The sequence below is a fragment of the Homalodisca vitripennis genome, chromosome 5 (assembly GCF_021130785.1).
Source record: "Homalodisca vitripennis isolate AUS2020 chromosome 5, UT_GWSS_2.1, whole genome shotgun sequence".
NCBI lineage: Eukaryota > Metazoa > Arthropoda > Insecta > Hemiptera > Cicadellidae > Homalodisca > Homalodisca vitripennis.
The window spans coordinates 34,380,225-34,405,645 of record NC_060211.1 but is presented as its reverse complement, the minus strand read 5'-3'; the positions used below and the strand labels follow the sequence as shown (position 1 = coordinate 34,405,645).

The following is a 25,421-nucleotide window of genomic DNA, read 5'->3' as shown; positions in this document are numbered from 1 at the left end:
TTTATCAGTATCGCACTTTTAATTGTGCTGCCTTAAAAATCTTGTACATTAAACTTGCTAGTAACTTGATTCATGATAAGCCACTCATAATTTAAACATTTTGTCATTGTGATTGTTATAAAATATAAGAAGAAAAAAATGTTTTTGAAATAAGATATTTTTAACGAGATATCCTTTTGTATGCTTTTTGGAACTTATGTTTTGTATTACTTTCATTAAACAAAATTGTTTTTTTTAATATATAAAACTTAATAAAAAGGGACTGAATTTTTTATTTTGGTTTTCCATGTAAATTATACTCAGCACTAAGTGTGTCTCAAGCATATGGATACAAATGACAGTGCTGCATATAAGTTGAAAACTAAATTGTTCTCATTTGTTTGTGCAGATCTGCGGACTGAAGTGGTCCCCGGACAATCAGTACTTAGCATCCGGTGGCAATGACAATCGGCTGTACGTGTGGAACATGCACTCTCTCTCTCCTATGCAGACATACACTGAACATCTTGCTGCAGTCAAAGGTAGGCATTCTCATTTCATGGCCTTCTATTTGTTTTCTGTTAGTTTTGTTGAATGGAAAAAATTATTGTTAATATTTTAGTAGAATACATTTTACAGTGGAATTCAAATAACTACTCAAGGGGCTAGATAAGAAATTTTAAACTATCCACAAATTCAAATTACATAAGTGTCTAAACCGTTCGTGAACAGCAGAAAATAGTCAAAATACGTCAAGTTTTTAGGCTCAGGAGAAAAAATTTGTGTAAAGAAACAAGTTTTTCAACTGTTGTCTTTCAAGGTAGGATAAAGATTAAGACTCCTAATTTGCATTGTACAGTTTCTTTTAATACCTTTAAAAAAATAATGGGAAATCTATGTGATATAGGGGTTTGTTTTTTAAATTTTTTAACTGCCCTCAAAATTCCTAATTTTTGATCATGTGGGTACAGAAAAGTCATTTATGACATATACATACATTATGAGTTTGGTTTGTCTGTTCCAATAAATTAAAAAGTTATTTGGTCGTTATAGATTTTTTAATTAATCTTGTTATATATAGGCTATTAAAAACTATTATACTAAGAATAATAACATTCGTGTTATTTTTCAAATCCTGTTAGTTAATTTACTAAATAAATAAATTCCAAACAATTTTTCCAGACATTCAATGTTTCGTTAGTACAGTAAACAGTATTTTTAAATAATAAGGGATATATACACTTTGATAATGAAATATTGCAGAATTAAGTACACATTACAAAATAAATTAAAATAAAAAGTATTCATTTGTCTTATAGAAATAGAGTAAATTTGTCTTAAATCATTCATTATTAAGACTCAATATATGATAACTACATTAATACAGCTGTAATTTACTTATAAAATTCCATATAAAACTAATTTTATAAAAATCATTAAATGAAAAACAGAATTCGATGTAATTAAAATATTATATAATATTGCAATGTTATTACAGGGTCCTCACCCAGCCGTGATTAACCTGTAAATTTCGTTCATCGTGAAAAAACCTTTAATAAGTCATCAATTAATTTACAAACCGGAAAATCTACAACTTGCAATTAAACGAATTAACTTGTGTTGTCACCGGAACTATGTCGTAAGGCCCGGTTCACACTCCTCGGTCATGTGCCAGATTGTCCAATGTGATCTGATGTCAGAAAATTATCGATTGGAAATATCTCTGGCCATCAGTGCAAGCTTTGATCCTAGACTTTTGAAGAAAGATGAAGAACATCCTTCGAGATAGTACCCAAATTAAAGCTAAATCATGTGAGCACTCTTAAATATTAACCTTTTCTACAATAAATGTTCATATGTATTTACATCGTACACACTGGCATTCATACTTCAAGAAGAGTGGAGGATTCCGCCAGTATCGGCGATCGACTGGCAACCTCCCTGAACTGTTGAATACTGCCATATACAGGGTATCCCATGAAGAAACGGAGAAACTGTCAGGACTTGTTCTTACGGTGAAAATAACGAAAAAAGTTCATATACACATAGTTCCAGAAATACTTAGTTAGCGAGCTATACAGGGTGAAAGATTTCGCCCAGATTTCAGTGCCACCGTTAAAAGGGAGCCCTATTAAATTATTTTGGGCGTTACCCAGGACGTAAAATTTAATGTATATTATGCAAATTGAACTGAAAAATTGAATAAAATTGGTACCAGACCTCTAGCTGCAGTAATTTTTAAGATATCTGAAGAAATACGCAAAATTCGGTGTCCAAAAACAAGTTTCATTTAGGTTTCAAGTAGATTAACTTTGTTAAATGTGTAACAAACACGTAAATATCTTTAACAAAACTTGTAAAGAATTAATTTCTTAAGATAATGATGTAAAATAAGCCAATAAACGTAAACTTTAAGAAAATTAATTTTTAATTAAATAAATAACGTATGAAGAATAGACAAAATCGGTTACACTTTTTTTCTTGCTGAATGTACATGTTTTTATAAACTTTTATTTTCACTTACTATTGCAAAAAAAATAAATGCTAACAAAATAACTAACCTTAGTTTGGTAACTGTTCGAAATTCCCTCCTTCACAATGCATACAGCACTCTGCTCGACGTAAAATATTTGTGGTGGCTCTGCGAATTATGTCTGGATTGTTTCTTATACTGTCAAATGCGTTGCGAATTCTAACAAGTAATTCTTCCTTGGTATCAACTTTACTTTTATACACCATAGCTTTGATATGTCCCCATAAGAAGTAGTCAAGAGGCGATAAGTCAGGCGATCGTGGTGGCCAGTTGATTGGTCCACCATGCCCAATCCAGTTCAAGAAATTAGCATTCAAATGATTTCTAGCTACTAAAGAAAAATGAGGAGTTGCACCATCGTGTTGGAAAATCATTTTTAATCTTTTTTGTAAAGGGATATCTTCTAAAAGAGCCGGTAAATCATTTTTCAGAAATTGTTCGTTCATATTTCTAGTAAGGTTTCCTTCAAAAACGAATGGTCCTAGAATTTTGTCATCAATAACGGCACACCAAACATTAATGTGAAATCTGTGTTGGAAAAAGGTTTCTACGGTACCATGTGGATTTTCTTCACTCCATAAATGACTATTTCTACAATTGAAGGACCCGTTTCTCGTGAAAGTTGCTTCATCAGTAAATAAAATTGAATTCACCCTATCAGCATTGTCTAGAAGCCAATGAGACAAGTTTAACCGTAAAGGGTAATCTGTCGGCAGCAAATGTTGTACCTTTTGCAGGTGAAAAGGATGAAGTCTCTCTTTACGCAAGATGCGCCACACTTTGTTTCTCGATAAACCAGTGCGATACGCAATTCGCCTCGTACTAGTACCCGGGCTACGATGAATATGTTGAATCACTTGAAGTTCATCGTTAACGCGATGATGTGTCTGCCGTTCAACCGAAAACGAAATTGTTGGAAATGATCCATTCGTTCTTAAAAACTGAAACACTGAAGAAAAGGTTTTCGCATTCGGAATCCGCCTTGCAGGAAATCTTTCCTGATATTCACGTCGAGCAGCTTCCGCATTTCCATTAGCATATCCGTAACAGAACATTATGTCGGCATATTCTTCATTAGAAAATTTAAACGGCATATTAACTTTTATACTGTATCAATATTTACACTTAACTTATCTGTATGACACTTCAATATAAAATATTCAAAAAAAGTTTGTAATTGTGATTGTTGAACAGCTGTTAGTACTGCCAACCTATGAAAATAATATTTTTGTTACAAAAGTTGTAGAATAACGTAAATTAATTCGCAATTATTGTTAAGTTTCAGATTTTATGACACTAGTAAGTTTTTTTACTAGTATGTAATTCATTAGAAAAAATAGAAGAATGTTTCTATGAATAAAATCTATACATAATTATTTTCAATAATTAACATGTTTTCTCCAAATATTAGGATGTACATTCAGTAAGAAAAAAAGTGAGTGTAACCAATTTTGTCTATTCTTCGTACGTTATTTATTTAATTAAAAATTAATTTTCTTAAAGTTCTTAAGAAATTAATTCTTTACAAGTTTTGTTAAAGATATTTACGTGTTTGTTACACATTTAACAAAGTTAATCTACTTGAAACCTAAATGAAACTTGTTTTTGGACACCGAATTTTGCGTATTTCTTCAGATATCTTAAAAATTACTGCAGCTAGAGGTCTGGTACCAATTTTATTCAATTTTTCAGTTCAATTTGCATAATATACATTAAATTTTACGTCCTGGGTAACGCCCAAAATAATTTAATAGGGCTCCCCTTTAATGGTGGCACTGAAATCTGGGCGAAATCTTTCACCCTGTATAGCTCGCTAACTAAGCGTTTCTGGACCTATGTGTATATGAACTTTTTTCGTTATTTTCACCGTAAGAACAAGTCCTGACAGTTTCTCCGTTTCTTCATGGGACACCCTGTATATACTACATCGCCGCTGTCAGCTGCTATCTAGTAGTTATGGCAGTTGTTAGAGATGCCTGCTTGTTTTGGTCGGATGCAATCGGCCAGCTCTCACATAGGTCATAAAACGTAGAACTCAGCTTTTCATGCTCTAACGTCCACAAATCGCCGGCCGCTCAACTGTTGGACTTTTGGAGTGCAAACGATGGATGATGACCATTGGTGCTTTCACACGGAGTGGCCGATTTCAAGTTTAGCGCCAAAACACGCCATGAGCGTGTGCAGTAGCTCGGCACTTTTGGTGTCTGTTGCCGATTCTTGCGTCTCAACTCGTTTGAATACACTGAATTCGCTCACTCTGTGTGAAAAAAACTCCATCTTTTCCTATATTTATTCGTAATGTTGTTTATTAAATACAATCAACCGTGAAATAACTACTTTTTACCATAAAAGCCATGAAAGATCTGTTAGAAACCCTATGTTACAATGCTGTGAGAAAAAGAGCAATCATTGTAATAAGAAGGGATTCGGTTTGTTGCTAACAGAGTGACATGTGTGCGACCAACCAGTTTTTGAGTAGCCTATGAGCACACCATAGCCTCCTTACATCATGAAAATATATATGCCTATATTAAAAATGAATAATATAATGCATTACAGGATGCTTTGGACCGTGTCTTTTGTGTTCTAGGATATAAACTTTATGACATCCAAAAGCTTTCGGTTTAACCATTCACAACCGAATTCTTCACAGTATGTGGCCTGTTTATCTCAAATTTCAACCTTTAAAAATCTCAACTCAGGTTTCAGAAGTATTGTAAATATTAATGTGAGTATGAATCAATTAATGTTGTTTACATTCAATTCACAGTTCTAATTCATTATTACTGTATAACCACTAACTATTGTGTGGTTCTATTCAGATGAGTTAGGTGATCACACAAAGATTTCCTCACATAGATTTGCAAGTAGTTACTAATAGTGGTATAAAATGTTGCAGCTATAGCCTGGTCTCCACACCACCATGGCCTGCTGGCTAGTGGAGGAGGCACTGCAGACAGATGTATTCGCTTCTGGAATACTCTCACAGGTCAACCCATGCAGTGTATCGATACGGGGTCTCAAGTCTGTAACCTTGCTTGGTCTAAGCACTCCTCGGAGCTGGTCAGTACCTCATCATTATGAATACAATATGATAACATTAATCCATTATTGTGACAGAAATATAAATGTTATTGTATTTCTGTAAATTTTGAGGTCAGTCTTAATTAATTTTTCAGAATTATTGGGAGTTTCGATTGTTTACCCTGAAACTAGCTGATTTGGTATTGGGACATTTGTTACTTTTTAATCATTTTTTTTAACCCTCTGACTGATAATAAGAAACTCCCAGAATGATACATTGGTTTTTGTCTTTGTGCAGCATATTTTTCGGATATTAAAAAAAAAAAAAATATTGCTAAATGCTAAGTAATAAGTGTTAAATACCAATTTTTTGTTAGAAATCAGTGAGAAGTGTAAACTAATACAAATATGCACTTATTAGAGTATTGTTTTTTTTTTTTTTTGTACACAAATTGAAAAATTTGTATTGTAAATTTTTTGTTTTTAACTTTCACTCCATGTAACTTTCACATGACTTGAGATAGTACGAGGGTCTTCCAGAAAGTAAAGAACGATTGCGCATCACGGGCGGCGCAGTTCCCCCACCACCGCGGTAGATAGCTTGTTCGTTAGCCACACCTTCTGCCTCAGTGTGAGCTGAGTAGCGGTACCGTGAGGTCACGTTTGCGTCTCCTGTGAAAGTTTAAAATGGCGGCGTTAATTGAAAATCCCGCCAAGTGTGAACTGCGTAGTGTGATACGGTTTCTGAATGCACAGAATGTTCGACCTATTGAAATTTATAGGCAAATTAAGGCAGTTTACGGTGACAATGCGATGAACGAGTCATCAGTGAGAAAATGGTGCATTCAATTTAAGGAAGGTCGAACTAATGTGCACGACGAGGAACGAAGTGGAAGGCCGTCACTCGTTACTGACGAGTTGGCAGCGAAAGTTGATGGAAAAATTCAACAAAACCGTCGTTTCACTTTGAGTGGTCTAGTGGAATTTTTTCCACAAATTTCAAGGTCGCTTTTGCACGAAATAGTGACTGAACGTCTTGGTTATCAGAAAATGTGTGCTCGTTGGGTGCCTAAGATTCTTACTGATGTCCACAAGACTAAACGGATGGGAGCAGCTCTTGAGTTTTTTGACTCAGTATGACGAAGAAGGTGATGCGTTTCTTGACCGCATCGTAACGGGTGACGAAACTTGGGTTTCCTATCGAACCCAGGAAACAAAGCTCCAGTCAATGGAATGGCATCACTCGAATTCACCAACAAAAAACAGGAAAGAAAAACCAAATTTGAACACCAGGAAATTGATGGCAACAGTTTTTTTGGGACCGAAAAGGCCTAATCCATGTGGAGTTCATGCCGAGAGGCGAAACAATCAACTCAGAGGCCTACATCGAGACCTTGCATCGGCTTCGCCGCGCTATTCAGAACAAACGACGCGGAATGCTGTCGTCGAAAGTGGTGCTGATCCACGACAATGCTCGGCCTCATTGCAGTGCACGAACCAAAGCAGAACTCAATTCTTTCAAATGGCAAATCTTCGGACACCCTCCGTATAGTCCAGATCTGGCTCCGAGTGACTATCACTTGTTTCCAAAGTTGAAAGTGTTTTTTAGGCGGAAAAAAACTTTTTGGGTGACGAAGACCTCAAAGAAGGAGTAAAAACGTGGCTTCATTCCTTGGCGGCAGAACAGTATAACGTCGGTATAGAAAAACTGGTGCCACGCTACAACAAGTGCCTTGACAGTTCCGGCGATTTTGTAGAAAAATAGAGTAAGTTTATAAGTATTTATAAATAAATTTTCATGCTCTTATCTTTTGTTTTTATTGACTTATAACAAAACGTTCTTTACTTTCTGGAAGACCCTCGTAAGATACTGTAAATGTACAAAATATAGACGATTTTGTAGTGAACAGAAATATTATAACATATATACACTTATTTACAACACAAAATTTTTTTTATAAAAATGTAAAGTATGTACTACATTTTTTGGCAGTACGCATCCATATTGTTGTTTGATGAATTCTTTGGGCAAGAGGAATATCAGATAATGACGAATTGTTTTCACTGTCACTATAAATTTTCACATCCCAACTCACATTCCACCGGTTTATAATTATCCAGGCTACCTGACAACAAATCTGACAAAAAAATATCACCATGCACTTCATTTGGCGATATCACTTTCATCCTCAGAACTAATATTTTCATCGTCCAATACTTCTGTATATAATTTGAATGAGGGTCGCCCATCTCACAACATAACAGTATATTAGAAACGATTAGCCTGCATAACCTGGCAACAGTAGCAACAAAGAACGTCAAGGCCATGCAGCACGTCACGAGCTGCAGTCCGTTAGCTATATGCCGTGCGGCATTTGGCTCGATATCAGCTGACATCGAGTAATATTACGAATATAAACTATGTAAAATGAATTAGTATTTATGAGTAGAGGATCTGACTGGTGCAAGTTATGTTTTTATAACTTAAACTGTTTTCGTGTAATAATAGCAGAAAGTTGAGTGACGGCTGTGCTGTCTTTATCAGTTCACAAGCGGTATTGATAAACGTCTGTGTCGTCGGTTATTTGAAGGGTTAAATGACAATCCGTTATTGAGTCTGCAAATCATATTTTTTTGTATTAGCCTATTATATCTTTAAAATTTGATATTTACTATTGTTTACATTTATAATCAGCTGATTATTTGTGTCAACATGCTTTTTGCATACATTATCAACTTTACATCATATTGTCATTAGCCACCTTACCTACTGTTGTTATTCCACCAAACAGCTGTTGTAATTATCTCTTTCTTTGGCTACCTCTAGTGAATTTTGAGATATCTTTTGGAGTTACTACAGTAATAATCATTGTTTAAGTTGTTATACAAGGGATGTACACAATGCCATATGAATGTTATAATGAGCTGTCACAAGGATATATTGAGCATTCTCCAACTTAATACTTTAAATATATTTTCTTGGTGTTTTTTCGTGTTAATAAACTCAATCAGTCCACTTTAAATTTGAATTTCAAACAATGGGTCAAAAATGTCTTATGGGTTTGAAGATAGGTTATGTTTATTTTCTCCTTTTTTAACAATGAGTACACATATAAATAACAAATGACTCTTAAATATTATGTCCTTAAAGTTTAGCATGCCTTTTGTACAAAAACAAAATTTTAAAAGAAAAAAGAAAAATAAACTTAATTAATTAACTCCAGGAAATAGGGCCTGTAAGATGTAAAACCTGTGTAGGGGTTGCATTATAATAAAATACGAGGTCTGTCCAAAAAGTATCCGACCTCCGACCAGTAGGTGGCCGCGGCGTAACCGACCAGCTTGAACCGGTTATTGGAGAGGAGGGGCAAGCCTACTCCTTCCCATATTAGGCATTGAATACGATCCGGTCACTCAGTGAGTCACAGCGCTCTGTTCCGTACAATACTGCCATGTGTGTGCGTCGCATTTCAATATGACTGAACCTGTTGAGCAGCGCATTTGCATTAAATTTTGTCAAAAACTTGGCCATTCAGCATCAGAGACGATTACTATGATACGGAAAGTTTATGGTGATGTGTCTATGGGTGATACACAAATAAAAGAGTGGTTTAGGCGGTTTAAAAATGGCTGCATATCAGTGGAGAGTGATGACCGATCTGGCAGGCCTTCAACGGCCAGAAACGCTGAAAATGTTGAACGTGTCCATGCAGCAATTAATGAAAACCGTCAATTGACTGTCCGAGAGTTTGTAACATTTTACACGAAAATTTAAAAATGAGCCGTGTTTCGGCAAAATTTGTTCCTGCTGACAGAAGACCAAAAGAACTGTCGACTTGAAATCGCACAGGATAATCTGGATTTGATAAAAAGTGACCCAGGGCTATTTAAAAAAGTTATTACTGGTGATGAGTCATGGGTTTATGGCTACGACCCTTAAACAAAGGCTCAATCTTCACAGTGGAAAACTGCAAGACAAAGTCGAAGCAATGTCAAGACAATGCTGACAGTTATTTTTGACCAGGACGGCGTTGTTCATCACGAATATGCTCCAAGAGGCCAGACAGTGAATAAGGAGTATTATCTTGAGGTCCTAAGGGGGCTACGAGATGCAGTGCGAAGGAAACAACCTGAACTGGAACTGTGGACAAGCCGTGACTGGATCCTGCACCATTACAATGCACCAGCTCATTCCTCAAATCTTATTCAGCGTTTTTTGGTCAAACACGACATCAACCAACTACGACAGCCTCCCTACAGTCCTGACATAGCTCGTTGTGACTTCTGGCTATTTCCGAAATTAAAAATTCCTTTGAAAGGAAAAAGATTTGATGATGTTGAACAAATAAAACAAAATGCGACGAAGGACCTGTTAGCCATTCTGCAAAATGAATTTAAGGAGTGTTTCCGGAAGTGAGAGGAGCATTGGAATAAGGTAGTGGCTTGTGGAGGGGAGTACTTTGAAGGGGACCAGATTGCCGTTGCCGCCGAGTAACGTCAGTTCATGCCAGACGTCAAGGTCGGATACTTTTTGCACACACCTCGTATATTACAGAAAATCCTTAGCGGAGCTTAGCAGAAAAGATATCTTACTTTCTGGTAACAATTCAACTGAAAAAGCTGGAGAAATCTGCCTGCTTGGACTTTTCTACAGGCTTATTATACTATTGATGAGCTAGCTGCTTTGAAAGCGACCTGCACGAAGATTTTTTACGCATAGGGAGAGGGAGGAGCAGAAACTCAACCACGCCTACCACTTCTTGCTTGAGTCTTCTCCCTCTCCGCAACACTCTCTCTCACTCCCCCCTGCACAGTTCACTTGACAGATTGCTTTCAAAGCGGCTCATCTATAAACACTTACTATTTACAACAGACCACAAAACAAACCTCATTTTGGTAATACCAAAATGTTTTCAATATTTTCATTATGCTTATGGCAGCCAGTGCTTAACTGTTTTAAAAACGTATTTTTTCTTTTTATTTCTTTTATTGTTATTGGAAGCTTGTTGAAAAATTTTGGGGCTATAAAGTTAAAGGATTTTGTGTGAGGTGCTTGATAATTATTTGTATTTTATTATTTGTGGCCTTTTAGAGTTCTGATCAAAGCATGGTAAAAATGTATTTTTTCAGGCCAAAATTTTTATAAACTGACAAACCCATGTAGTAATTGCTGAAAAAATGTTTCTTATGCTAAACACAATTAGATTGTAAGGATAATTTTGACTTGCAGGTGAGCACCCATGGCTACTCTCAGAACCAGATCCTCGTGTGGAAGTACCCTGCGCTGACGCAGGTAGCCAAGTTGACAGGACACTCTTACCGAGTGCTGTATCTGGCCGTCAGTCCAGACGGTGAAGCCATCGTAACAGGTGCAGGCGACGAAACACTTCGCTTCTGGAACGTCTTCTCCAAAGTCAGATCTCAAAAGGTATAATTAATGAAAGTGCTTTTTTCGTGTTAAAAACACAGTAGTAGCGTTAAAAACAGTGTTAGATGATTGACAGAATACTTAATATTTACACCATAATTTCCAAGTAGTAATTTTGGAGATAGCTAGTTGTTTCGAAGTAGTCATGTTGCAGATACGTTTTCACATTTTATTAATGTAGTTTTTGTTTTGTTGCAATTCATGACATAGAGAAATGAATTACGTTCAAGTTCATTCATCTTTACTGTTCTACGCAGTGGCCTTAACAGCAACACAAGTTTTGAGTAATTCTACAAAGTGACTGAAATGACTCAGGCCGCTACAAAATAACACAAAAAGACCAAACATTGTTTCGATATACCCGTATACATTGTGAAACACCATTGTTTTTCAATGACACTTATTTTTTATAGAATGACTGATTCTACATTTTTTCAGTATATATTCCACTACTACTTATTAGTTATAAATAATGAAATCTTATTTCTTTCTTTCAGTCAATCAATTTTCTGTTGTTTTTTTGCAGGAAAGCAAGTCCATGCTCAACTTATTTACCAACATCCGATAACTTCCCCAAGACTACTCCACCAGATAGTCATGCAGCCTAGCTGCCGGATATTAATGCTTGAAGCCAAGGAATCAAGGATTTCTTTTTTGGAATGTGATAAAAACATTACTTTATGTGACCAATTTGAATATTGTAATGACATATGAAGAAGAGAAATTGAATAATCAATTTAAAATTACCACATGACCTGAATCATTATTGAATGTAAATACTGTACATATTATTATGTAGCATAGTTTTATCAATACACTGTGATGAAACCGAAACTTGATTTATTGTGTACAAATGTATTTGTGAAAATTGCATAGAAATTTATTCCAAACTGCATAGTAGTAGGAGCTTTGATCATCTTTTGTCAACAGTTACAAAAATCACTAAAGCTTACATGGTGGTTGTGTTACGGAGTATGAGGCATGGCAGTAGTAGGGAACGGTTACCATGTTTCATATTCTATAAAGTAATAAAAATTATAGATTTCTTTATTTGCAAAATCAGTAAAATTTATAATATTCCACAAATATGATTAGTTATAAGTCCAGTCTTTATGTCAATACGTTTTATTTCTGTGCTGAATAATATTACTTTCACAAATACATTTTATTAATAAAAGTGTGTTCTTTAAAACTGAAAGAATGCAGCTTCTGCTTGGACGTTTAATAGTGATGAAATATTTTGAACTGATCAAGCCAAATAATGCAACATTCTTGTTTTTGTTACATTCCAAAAAATTGTTAAAATACAGGGAAATCCTAATGTCTGTAATTTCTTTGATCAACTGCGAATACACGGATTACCATATGCTTGTGTACAATCTAGGCTAAAATAAAGAAGACAATTATTTTAAATCACTGAGTGTCTTGTTTATTATCAGATTATGAAGACTGTTAATTTTATTAAGTAAAGATTCTCTATTATTTCATTGTTAAATCATTTCATTGGATGTATAATGTAAGAACATGTCTGTATTGTTCGTTCTTGATGTAAAAGTTCATCAATTGCATTAAGCAAAACGCTCCCAACATATAAAATATCCAGAAAAAGCAACAGTATCATCATTACTGAAAAATCAATATTGTGGCACAAAAACGTATTTTGAGCTAAATAGGGATTTATAGATATCATATTTATTAATTTTAAGTTTCCTTCGCTGTGTATGTTCTTGCTTACGTTATTTGATTTATTTTATTTACACTATTAAGACATCTTTGTAGATAGTTAGATTTATTGGGTTCCTATTGGACTCTAACAATTTTACAACTTAAACTATATTTGTTGACTTTTCTTTAATTTTTTATATTTGTTGGTTTGTGTTCATAAAGTAATGAGTGGGTGTGTTTATTTTACGATTAAATTTATTGTATTTTTAAAGCTTTCCAGTGTTTTCACACTATACTTGAGAACTGGAGTTGTTTTATGTCAGGAATTAATTTTTAAATAATACTTAATTAGTTTCTTATTGCCCGTATAGAATGTCAAATTTGTAACAATTTATTTTGGCAGCATATTTTATTTCTTTTTAAATTATATTATACAACACTTATATATTTTTCAGTATTAATAATTGTTAATATTTTGATAGAAAACTACATTTGATAAACTGTACTGTAAAACGTTACATTCTTAGGAAAAATATGATTTAACCCTTAAATTCCTTACATCCGGTTTCTGCCACTCACTGTATTTTTATTAAATTTGTGTCTGTTACTGGGTGAAGGAGTGTAAGGGTTGTGAAAATTATTATTCCTAGTAGTTATAATTCTTTTGAAGTTACGTTTTGAAGGCAAAAGAAACTTAGAAACTGTATTGAAGCCGTTAAAATCTGAACAGACTAGTACGTCACTCAACAGCAGTGAAATGGTTTAGTTTTCTATCAAAATATATGAATAGTTATTATGCTTGTACGTTTAATAAACTTGATATACGTTTATTGTTTACATTTTCAATTCTTACTTCGATTTATTTCTTGAATTATTTAAAACTAAAAAGCTGTTGCTTGATTTATAATTGCAATACGGTTGAATATAGTAAACCATCCTATGTCAGCACTAGTATTAATGTGAATTTCATCTAATTAATATTGTGATCACAACTGTATGATAATGAACAATGCTTAACTACAATGCAATGTGAAAACTATATAGATTGTGGAAATATATATCTGGACTAAAAAACAGTAATTTAATTCACTTTCCAACTTCAGTAAATCCTTATTAAATCCTAAATGTGCTCAGCTTAACCTGAAGGCTGGGCTTACAGACAGAAATAATGTTTACATTTTCAGAAAATGAAAAACTAATTATGCAATGTCTTAATTATGTTCTTCATTAAAAAGAAAATAATCGTTTTATAAAACATAAAAAAGTGTTTAAAACCATTGTTTTTTGTAGTCAGTATTCACAAACTAAAGCAATAATTTTAGTTGAATAACTAAAGTTACTGTGTTTGTATTATAAATTAACCCTTTGCACGCCAAGTAATTACGTATATGTTTTGACCTAGCGCCAAATTACTGAATATTTTAATTTTTTGAAAACTGTAAAGCCATTTTTTTATTTGTTTAAGTAATTAATTGATTTAAAGAATAAAAAACCTTGAAATGCTTTTATGGGCATTTTTAAAACGAAATATAGATATTTTTCTATTTTAAGTACCAGTAGGTATGAAATGAAAACGTTATTTTGATAAAACTGTATAATTTTTACAAATGTATACAGGTACATGAACTAGATATGATGTGTGATAAGTAAATAAATACACATTTTGGAAAACAGTAAAAAGATATCTTACAAACTGTTTTCCGTTTTATTTTTACAATAATCGTCCAAAGTATGAAACGCCTCAAAACAAACTTCTGGGTGTAATGCTGGATTGTCTGTCTGTATGTCTTGCATAAGTATACAGTTTCTTTTCTCAAGCCCTTTTTGAGACAAACCACACATCTTGCTGTTCCTTTTGGTCTCTTCTGAATAAAATGTGGTTTCTTGTTCAAACGTTCAGCGGGTGGTGTTCCTTGACCTTGAGTGGGTCGACTGCGGCAGCCCCGTCTGCTCATTTGTTGCGCCAGTTTGCTTGTAACGAGGTCCTTCACTAAACTTTTTCTAAAACTAAACCTTCTAAAATTGTGCGTGTGTCATCGGCTTCGTCAACTACACTTGAAAACCTGGCGTTCATAACCCCAAGAACGAAATCGTCAAAGTCCGGATCATCTGCGTTAGCCATAATTATGGCAATATATTCACAAGTTACGTCAAAGTAATAAATAGTTATTACTATAGCAATAGTTTTAATAGTTCACAAGCACTAAACGTAATATAAACTAATAAAACTGTAAAAACATAAACTGTCAGTGAGCAGGAACACTAGAGATAGAACTTCACGAAATGGCGGCGAGTATAATCGCTGTGGGCGTTGCGAGAAGTACGAGAAACAAACATGAATAGAAAGAAACAGCTGTTACCAATTGATACTCCTCAAAAGTTCAGTTGGCACGTTGGCTAATGGCACTAGGCAGCAAAAGTGACTTTCTCTGCCATCTAGCGGCAAATTCGACAACTATTAAACTATCTAATGTTGTAAAATGTAGTTCGCGGTATAACTCGCTATGGGCGCTGTACGGACTTTTATGCATGCGAAGTAACTCGCTTATGGCGTGCAAAGGGTTAAATCTTTGCTATGCTTACTGTTTGTTACACAAGATGAATTCTCCCTTTACTGTGATGTGCCAATTATGGTACATGGTGCGACAGTCTAACAGATAGTGATGTCTTGTGGAATTATTTTGAACTTTTTCAATTTGAAACTTTCTAAAAGTACACCTACAGTGAGCCGACAGTACCCAGATCTGGCTGTTCCTCTATGCACTTTGCGGATGAAAATGAATCAGAAACAGGTGGTGGTTTCTGATCAGCTGTTGTGGTTGTTTAGTAAGTTAGTGCATCGCTTCAGTGTGTTGTAATGTTTGCGTATACTGAAGTTACGTTAAATGCGTATTCGTTATGGATAGTTTTGTACACTGTAAAAATACAATCTTTGTTGGTATCCTGTCAAGCAGGCTTATGTATTGGACAGTGTTTCAAAGATTAACCACACAAAGCTCCCCCATTGAAAGGTAATACATAATTTTATGGGTCTCTTATTTTAAAAATAAGCAAATTTGAATAAAAATCACATAATACGTGGCAGAATGCATTTAGTGTAAAAAAAACAACTGGCTTGAAGAGCTACAAACAATGAAATTAAAATTATTACTATAGAAAAATATGCTTTAAAAATCAGTATAGAATGGCTGCATACAAAATCCATCCCCTTGACTTGATGGTAGATTTATTTTCTCCCACTACAGGGGAGGAAGGGATTTGTAAAAATCAGCTCGATAAAAGATTAGTACTTATTTATAGCTCTTTCAAATATAACATAAATATTTCTCTGCACATTAATTTAGAGACTGTAAACGATTAAATTAACAACAGAATTAACCCTTTCAGTGCCAAGTCTGTATTAGTGCGGAAAGTGCCGGAGTCGCTGCTACAGATTTCTTGTAGCACATTTTATTCTCTTTATTTTTCACCATTCTGGCTTATGTGGTTAGAATACAAATTTTTCAGTCCAGTATTTTTCATTCTTTCTCTACCTTTAGCCGGTACAGCTAGAGTGTTTCAGTTGCATTTTTGTAAAGATTGTTTTCTTTGGTTGGATTGTGTTCGTTATTTCATTTGATGACTTGTCCAATAAATAAAATATATTGTTATTATTTTGCAAGTAAATGTTTGTTTTTACTACAAAGTAAACAACGAGTAAAAAAAACATTTGTTCACTTCAATTGAATGGCACTAAAAGGGTTAACCATGCTCTTGTTGCTAAAGCTTGTGACTAAACTAAGTCTCTTGACTGTTTAATTATGAATGCCACTTAGTGTGCATATGAACATAGACTGTTAAAATAATGTTTTTATAGTCTATACCTGCCAAAAAAATCTAAACTGGGTTTAACAAATTGTTACATATGGGCAATCCTATAGATATCAAGAGCAGCACATCACTAACCCTAAATGTCAACATAGGGGTAGAGAATTAACTTCAATAGGTCAGATTAGTGCTTCTTATTTTTATTCTTCAAAGAAGCGGCTTGTTACCATGTACTTAAGCCTTTTGCACACCCAACCAGTTTAAAATTTCAGCAGTTCTACAAACTGCAGAAAACAAATGATCATGTCCTAGGGAAAATCAACACCTTTGTCCAGACTACCACAGATTGCATCTGTAGCTTTATTAGTTCTACAGATATTAATTTATTAAAAAAAAAAAAAAACAAAATGGCAGGTAGCGGCTAAACGACACATTTCTTGACCTATTTTTATAAGACGTTTTTTATAGGAGTTATTACTATCACCCACTGAAGTTTGTGACACTCTTTAGTGAACAGCCTGTATATATATATATGCAACATAACGTGCCTTTGGGAAATAAAAAACTGTGTTAAAAAACCCAAACAAGTTGGAATTTGGTACAAAGATTCTTATAAATAACTTGACCAAGTTCATTGGCCAGCTCAGTATGCCATTTTATTCCAATAAAGTGGACGTTTTTTTTTTTTTTTTTTTTTTAGATTCACTTTGTTATTTATGGACCTAGAGGAAATATATTTTTTGAAATGCCTTTATCACTTTTTAATAATTTTTTGTATTCTTGAAATATTTTCAAGATATGGATTACGTTTAAATCCCATAAGAAACAAATTATTAATATTTCTATTCACGAAATCAATCTACTTCTTCTGAAAGAGCTGGAAGGACTATGAATTTTTATACCATTTAGTTTTAGTAAAATACACATATTAGAAAAGTTAGTGAAAAATAAAATTTGAGCAAAGCCTTATCAATATTATTTTGGAATTGCAACATTCATATCAGTTGACAGTTTTTATTATGTTACACAGTTTGCACAAATAGTTTTTAGAGTATCTGCTATTCTATTTTGTACCTAAATGTAATTTATTTTCTCCAGATTCATACTTTATAACTAATGGTTTTTCACTGTTTTAATAAGATGTTGCTCTACTCTGTATGACTTAATTAGTTTTGTCAGGGATACTAATACTTTTCATCTTATCTTTGTGAAATTAATACAAACACCTCTCTTAGTCATTTCTTGTTTTGTCTAGTGATGAAACAAAGTCCATATGTGAAGATATGGTTGTATTCAATGTAGTATATGTCCTTTGCCTCACTGGTCCTCCCAGTCAGCGTTGCCAATCGGGTGGTAATTACACATATTTGTGGTAATTTTAAGGTCTCGGTGGTAATTTCAGGTGGTAATTTTGCCCCGGTGGTAAAAGTTGGTTGGTAACTTTAAATTAATTAGGGAAAACAACGAACACTGAGAATTCCGCTTTCAGGTAACCTGATTGATTTCCCATCAACACATTCAATCGATATAATATTACAATATGTATTCAGATTGTTGTTGTTTTTAATACTCTATGCTAAGATAGAAATTGACGGTTGGCATAGTTAGTCTTTTATTGATAACAACAACAAGTTACCAGGGATATTTAGTCTATGCTGTTAGTAATAGTGTTAGTGTTCTTCTTCTCTTGAATTTTTGGTTTTCTATTTTCTTATTTCTTCTAGTGAAGTTATTCAGTTGAGATAAGTTGATCAGTTTAATGGATGATAAAATTTCATAGCCGTGTGAGTTGGCTTTTAGTTAAGTACGTTTTTCCAAGATACGTAAGATTTCAAGTTTTCTTTATCGTGCATTTTTAATCCGTGGACCTAGAATAGTAAAAGTATGTAGTGAAATTGTGTAGACTGTGCCCCAAGGTTTAGGCTACAAAAATGTAGCTATATTTTTTCTTCTCGGACTAGCCCATTATTTTTATTGTGTTCATGTCATAACTGTTAGTAGTGCTTGGCCAATCTTTTCCCTTGGACCATTATTTTTATAGTGCATATAACTTAAGAACGTAGATCTCTTTTTTGCAATGCTATTTTTCTTCTTGGGGACTATTATTTTTAGAGTGTAGATGACACTTTTGAGAGCTCAGCTTTGGCTGCTTTAAGTTCATACAAATCATTGATTGTTTTGTAAATATGATTAGGGGCCTATAGCTAGGTAACGACCTAGTCCTATTTATGCTTTGTAATACCTAGACTAACTAGCCTATCTGCTCTGCTTCATAATTGTTTTCCCTAAGCTTAACAAACATCACCTAACTATAGTTAGTGTTGCCTAACTAATTTACATTTTCCATTTACAATCCATCTAACTTTGAACTAGCTTTTATTGACATGAATCTCTAATTGGACTAACTTAAGTTACTAAGATGGATAAGTTTATTAATTAAAGGTAGGCCTAAGCCTAAGAAAGATGAAGATGAGAAAAAAGACAAAGATGATGAAAGTAGACAGAGCAAGTCGTTTGTAGAAAGCTCACATGGTGAATTCGAGCAAAAAAATCTATTTGGCCTAGTTCATGTCTCTTGCAATCCAATGGAGTACGAAGACTTAGGAATAGATCCAGATGAATCCAGAACCATTAGGTCAAAGCTCTAGTGAGGAGGACTGTCAGGTTAATATTGCTGCTAGTAGCAAGGAAACTGAGCTTGATACAGACCTAGCCGTACACTCAACTTTCAAATACCACCCAACCAAAAACTGCTGCTATGGCCTAAAATTGTGTCTAGGTTTACCCATGGAGACTGCCACCATTAGGCCTAGTAAAAAAGAAAGAAAATTCAATTCAAACTGGTTGAATGACCCCTTCCAGTTCAAAAACTGGCTACAAAAAAAAGTCAAAGAAAGAACCGTGTACAAGACATGGCATATTGTAGTGTCTGTGATGCAGTCATGGGGGGCGCATAAAAACAGAGATTGTGCGTCATGGAAAGTCCCTCAAGCACCTAAAATTAATCAAGGAGATAGCCACTAACAAAGACTTAAAAAAAAATTGTTCAAAGAACTACACAGATAAAAGTGTCAAAAGAACGAGCAGAATTAAAATTAGCCGGCCTATGTGCAACCACATACAACCTGCCCTTTTCGCTGATGATCTGGATACATTGATTCCGCTGTGCAAATCGGTCTTTCCGGACTCAGAAATTGCTGCTAAACTGTGTATGAAACGCACTAAAACAACAACTGTGATTAAAAACAAGCCTTAGGTCCCGCATTCATGGAATTGATTTACCAAAAACTAAGGGCACCAGGATCGTTTTTCTCCTTGATCATGGATGAAGACAACGGATCAGGCATCGAGTTAATCAATGTGCCCCCTCACAGTTATCTATATTGATGATGTAACTGGAACGCCAAAAACTAATTTATTTGAATGTTTGAAGTCAAATCTAGCACTGCTGATGAATTATTCACTGGTATGATGAACTCGCTGAAATCAAAAATATACCCATTGAAAACTTAGTGGGATTTAGTTTCTGACACATGTAATGTGATGGTGGGCAGCATCATTCGGTTTTTTCACTTTTGAAAATAGAAATCCCTCACATTGCATGTGTCAAGTGTTCTTGCCACATGATCCACCTGGCGGCAAGTAAAGCATGTATGAAGTTACCAAAGACAGTGGAGGATTTGCTCCGAAATCTTGGGGCTCACTTCAGCAGAAGTTTTGGGAGACAGTCTGCCTTTGTACAGTTCCAAGAGTTTTTTCAAGAGGAAATCCACAAAATACTATCACCAGCAGTAACAGATGGCTGTCATTAAAATCTTGCGTTGACAGAGTGAGATTGAACAATTTCAACGTTGAAGGCCTACCTGCTGACCGCTTCTGGTCGAAGACCCGTCAAAACACAGTGGATAGCATGTTTAGCTGCTATGAACAACCAATTTATCTACTTATACTTGGAGTTTATGTCTTATGTTCTTGGTATGCTAACAGATTTTAATGTAATGTTCCAATCCGAAACACCACTTCTCCATAGATTGCGACCAGAGGTTCACAGATGCTTCAAGATCTGTGTACAAAACTACATGGACTTAAACTACATTAAAAATACACCCATTCATGTTCCATTGAGCATTCAAACCCCCGTCATTTCCTGCAATTAGAACAAATATATTTAGCATTCAGGCAACAGAAACATTTAATGAATTAAAGAAAAATGCAGAAAAAGAAAGATATTGAAGTTTTCTTTAAAAAGTATTTTAAGCTTTCTATGTGGAATTTGGTCACACAAATCAAATCTAGATTTGATTTTTTTTCTGATGAAGTTTTTGATGTCCTCAGTGTCTTGGAGCCAAAAAGTGCCCAAACCTTCAAAGTAAGGTCTTTGGCTCATGTCATTAAACAGATATTTCCCGTTCTGAAGAAAGTTGTTGATGTCCAAAAAACTCGACAATCAGTGGAAAAGTCATGCTTTGCTAGACTTCAAAGGAGCATAAACTTGATGCAAATGAGGTCTGCTTTGCAATATTGGAAGGCTGTATTCAGTCTCTAAAGACAGTCGCTGGGAGATGCTATGTTTACAGAAATACAAAAAGTGTTTTAACTTACTTTTTATACTGCCATTTTCAAATTCATCTGTCGAACGAATATTCCCAGTGAACTGAAGCATTGCAAAACCAATGACAGAAACAAATTGAAAACAGAAACAGTCGTTTCATTGATGGGTACAAGGGAAGGAATCCGAAATAGCGGTGGATGTGTTAGAATTTGAACCTACCAAGGAAATGCTCACAAGAAATATATGGCAATAAGAAATTAGGCCCTTATTATTTATTATTTCGGCTTTTAAAAAACTAAATAACTGTGTAATATAAGCCAAATATATTGTGATTCATATTTTGGTCATCAAGTGATATATTGTGAAATAAATTTTGTGTGTATATTATATATATATATTTTATATATAAATAAATATTTGAACCTGAGTTATAGAGTAGGCTAAACACATCATGGTAATGCATATGCCTTCTAAAGGTTTTAATTTCAAGACTATGTGTGCCTAGCACTTTGCCTGACATTAAAAAATTTGTGGTTAACACATTTAAAAGACAGTGATCTAGTGTAATTTTTTCCATAAAGCTACAAGTTGAGTTTAAAGGAAAAAAAAGTGGATTTTTTAGAACAACACATAAACAGTTCATGTGATTTATCATACAAATTTATTAAACTGTACATCGTAACAACCTATTTTGGATGGTAGGATATCATGAAAAGAGTGTTGTAAGTATTTTTGCTTAAGCCTTGCATGTTTGGTTTTGGTAGGCCTTTCCTAAAATAATACTTTGTAGGCCTATAGTATGTTCAAACCTAAAGCCTGTGCTTAGCTGGTTGATCCAGTGAGAATTTTAGAAGTCATTTACATATTATATTCCTTTACTCCTTCTTTGAATCACAGCAGGATTGCATGAATTAATGTCTGCTTTATCAGTTTACAAGTTTCTATTTAAAAAACTTTGGCATGGATCCAAGCTCATTGAAAGTTAAATTTGTTTTTTCTGAAACTAACTTTTCATGCAAAATTGTCTCTGTAAAAAAGTAAAAAGTTAATTTTTTTACAAATAAAGTTATGATATTATGCTCTCTAAAATCAACCATATTCAATGCAATAAAAAATCCTGCTCGTTAAGCCATTTAAGAGTGTCTAACCTAGAAAACCTGGAAAAAGTCAGGGAATTTTATACGTTCAGTTTGGTAGACACCCTGCATTTACAAAATATAGACTGTCATACGATGTCGATAACACACTTTAGTAGCCTAAATTATACTTTTAAAGCAAGGTGGTAATTTGGGCTCATAGGTGGTATTTTTTTTTCAGGTTCTGGTGGGAATTTTCCAAAAGTGGATTGGCAACACTGCTCCCAGTGTATGTTACAACTTGTTCATTATTGACCGCGCTTTTTTAATCTATCTGGAATAGTATTATTGAACTAGTAAGTTTATTAGTATTATTGTGTGGACAATGGTGTGGATTGCATTCCTGGCGACACGTAAGCTGTATGTGTGTATCACATTCCACCTGCACACGCCACTCATATAACAACAACTCGCGGACTAACAAATTGTATTACCATATCTTGTCAATAACGGAAAATATGTCAACATAACCTTCTTGGTTCATGTTCCACCGTTCCCCTCTCTACAACTCAACCCAACATCAGTGTTTGTCAATCACCTGTCCACCAGTGTCAACTTGCGGATGCATCTGCTGACAGACCTGCGCTAGTTTTTTTTTTCTCTTCCACTGCCATCTTTGATCACTCGTCAACGTACGACTTCTGCATTATATCAAATACTGTTTGAACATTGATTGTCAAGCTTCTATCCTCACGTCATGGCTGACAGTGCTGCGTGCAGAGTGTGCATGAAAAAAAGGTTCTTGACACGGACGATGGACTTCAGTGCGACTCAGACTGCCAAAGTTGGTTCCACATCAAAATGCGTAGGAGTAAACAAAACTGAATATTCCCATTACGCCAGTAACGTAAATAAAAAGTGGCACTGCCTACGTGTTGACTGTTACGCGGCCAACTCGAACCCATCTCAAATACTAGTTTAGTAAAATGGATGAGCTACTCAATAAATTCTCCCTTCTCGCAACCAAGATGAGGTTAAGGTATTGCTGATGGGGCTTCAGGATATAAAAACAATTTTGAGCGCCAAAATTTAGCTACCTAGAGCCACGAATCGATAAACTCGAGAGTGATGTCAATGATTTAAAAAGCCAAAGGCTGCAGCTAAGGGAGAGGGCCGGGACTTCCAGTTGAGGATATCTTTGAGGAAATCAACGACAGACAGCGCCGCACACGTAAACGTGATTCGTACTCGGACTTAAGGAATGCGAATCATCTGTGCTGGCAGCTGCGAAGGAGCACGATAAGAGTCTTATCAATATCATCTTGGAACGTTGTGGTCTGGAGCGTCATGGGCCGGGCTAGATTTTTCAGACTTGGGAAAGCAAACCAAAGATAAACCCCCGAGCTATAAAGTCTGCCTCTCGTCTGAGAATGAGGGCCGTTTACACTCTTCAAAACCTTTGCACCAAGAGAACGAAGAGACTCTGGAGATGAGTTGGATGGCGTTTCCCTCTCGTGATCGCACCTTGAAGGAAAGACAGCACCTCTCGGATCTGCGGGATACTCTGAAGTCCCGTATTGATTCCGGCGAGCCAGATTTAACCATCAAATATCTAAACGGCATCCCCAAAGATTGTAAAAAAAAAAACTAAGTACTTCCAACGGCCAAAACTAGTTTGAACGTTATACTTCCAAAATGGTCAATGGAATTAGAACTAAGCTGTCATACTTTGAAAAATGCTTTGGGCGTGTAGTGTTTATGACGTTCTGTTGCTGTGTGAACTAACCTCTCCCCTGATGTGTCTACTTCTGAACTGCCATCGCAATCGACCGACAGCTATACAATCTATCGAAAGGACAGAAACGCCCATTCAAGCAGCAAAACTTCTGGTGGTGGAGTAATGGTGGCAGTCAATAAAAGCATACATTCCCCAAGAGATTATTTATGACTCGCCAATCGAAAGTCTTTTTATCTCTCTACCTGCTCATAAATTGATATTGAACTGTGTCTATATCCCTCCTGGGCAGCCTGCATCTACTTATGAGATACTTACTGCAGTTCAGTAGACGAAATTGTATCGTCTTCGCCGTTATCTTCTCTTATATTGGCGGGTGACTTCAACGTCCCCTCCTATGATATATCCCCATCTCCGACCAAAAACGCTGCGGACAGAACTAAAGGGGGAGCTTCTTGAGAACCTTGCCGAGTTGGCACTCCTTCGGATCAGGTTAATCACATGCGGAACTTCATGACAAGTCACTTTGGGATCTAATATTTAGCAGCATAAAATTTGTCTCCGTGGTTGCTGCTGATGATTGTTCTGGTTCAGGCTGATCCCCACCATCCCCCTTTGGCCTTTTCCGTTCCAATTGGACGAAGGGGACTCTTCCTGCTAGATTATTTCACCTGCCCCAACCTGCGCAAGTGTGACTTGAATGCTGCTTCTGAGATGCTTTCAGCGGAGGATCTCTCCTTCGTCTATGCTACAACCAACGTCCAAGACAGCTTCGGAGGATTGGTTTCATTGCTTGGTGATATTTTGTGTTAAATGCAGCCCTCTTAAAACGACTGGGAACCTCACACCCTTTCCCAAAATGGTTTTCCAGGGAGCTCATTAAACCTGGTGATACAAAAGAAGATTGCGCACAAACTTTATAAACTTACCTATCTACCTACGGACTACACTCGCTTCTGTATACTGCGTGAGGCTTGCAAGAACCTTAGTTGTAGATGCCGCATGGATTATCTGAGCCATATTGAAGGATTCCATCCCGCACAATCCCAACAGCTTCTGGAGTTTTTGTCCGCACTTCTACTGAATCTCTCGGAGTCCCTTCTACTGTCACACTTAGTGGACGCACTTCATTGGACCTGCAGGATAAAGCAAATATGTTTTCAGAATTCTTTTCTTCTGTCTTCTCTCCAGCCAGTAACTTCAGCTCCACACTTCGATTTCAACACACACTCTTCTTTGGCGGCTATATCTTTCTCTGCTTCGGAGGTCTTAGAGGTCTTGAGGAATCTTGATGTATGAAGGGTGCTGGCCCTGACAACGTACCTCCATCATTTTTGTATCACTGCAAAGACATCTTAGTTCAACCCCTGACCACTCTATTTAACCTATCTCTACTGCATGGAATATTTCCTGAAATTCTTAAAGTGGGACACGTGGTTCCTATACTTAAGAGTGGTAGTTCCTCTCAGAAGTTGAAAACTATCGTCCCATTACCATTCTCTCTGCTGTTGGGAAGGTGTTTGAAGGGCTTCGTACTGTCTCTTTGAGACCATACTTGAAACCTCTAGTTTGTCCTAGTCAACACGGTTTTACCGCCTGCAAATCCACAGTAACCAATTTAC

The 25,421-nt window shown here is 35.5% G+C and overlaps 1 protein-coding gene across 3 annotated transcripts in view; it reads left to right on the top strand.

Moving 5' to 3' along the window:
• The window catches only part of LOC124361977 (fizzy-related protein homolog), a 52,471-nt gene extending 39,099 nt beyond the window's left edge, over nt 1–13,372 (top strand). For all 3 annotated transcript variants that reach the window (XM_046816085.1, XM_046816088.1, XM_046816086.1), the window contains exons 9-12: nt 389–521; nt 5,412–5,575; nt 10,767–10,964; nt 11,491–13,372. In XM_046816085.1, coding sequence (XP_046672041.1) covers nt 389–521; nt 5,412–5,575; nt 10,767–10,964; nt 11,491–11,532 — 537 coding nt within the window. In that variant the 3' untranslated portion in view covers nt 11,533–13,372. The remainder of the gene's footprint in view (nt 1–388; nt 522–5,411; nt 5,576–10,766; nt 10,965–11,490) is intronic.
• Nucleotides 13,373–25,421: the final 12,049 nt, after the last annotated feature.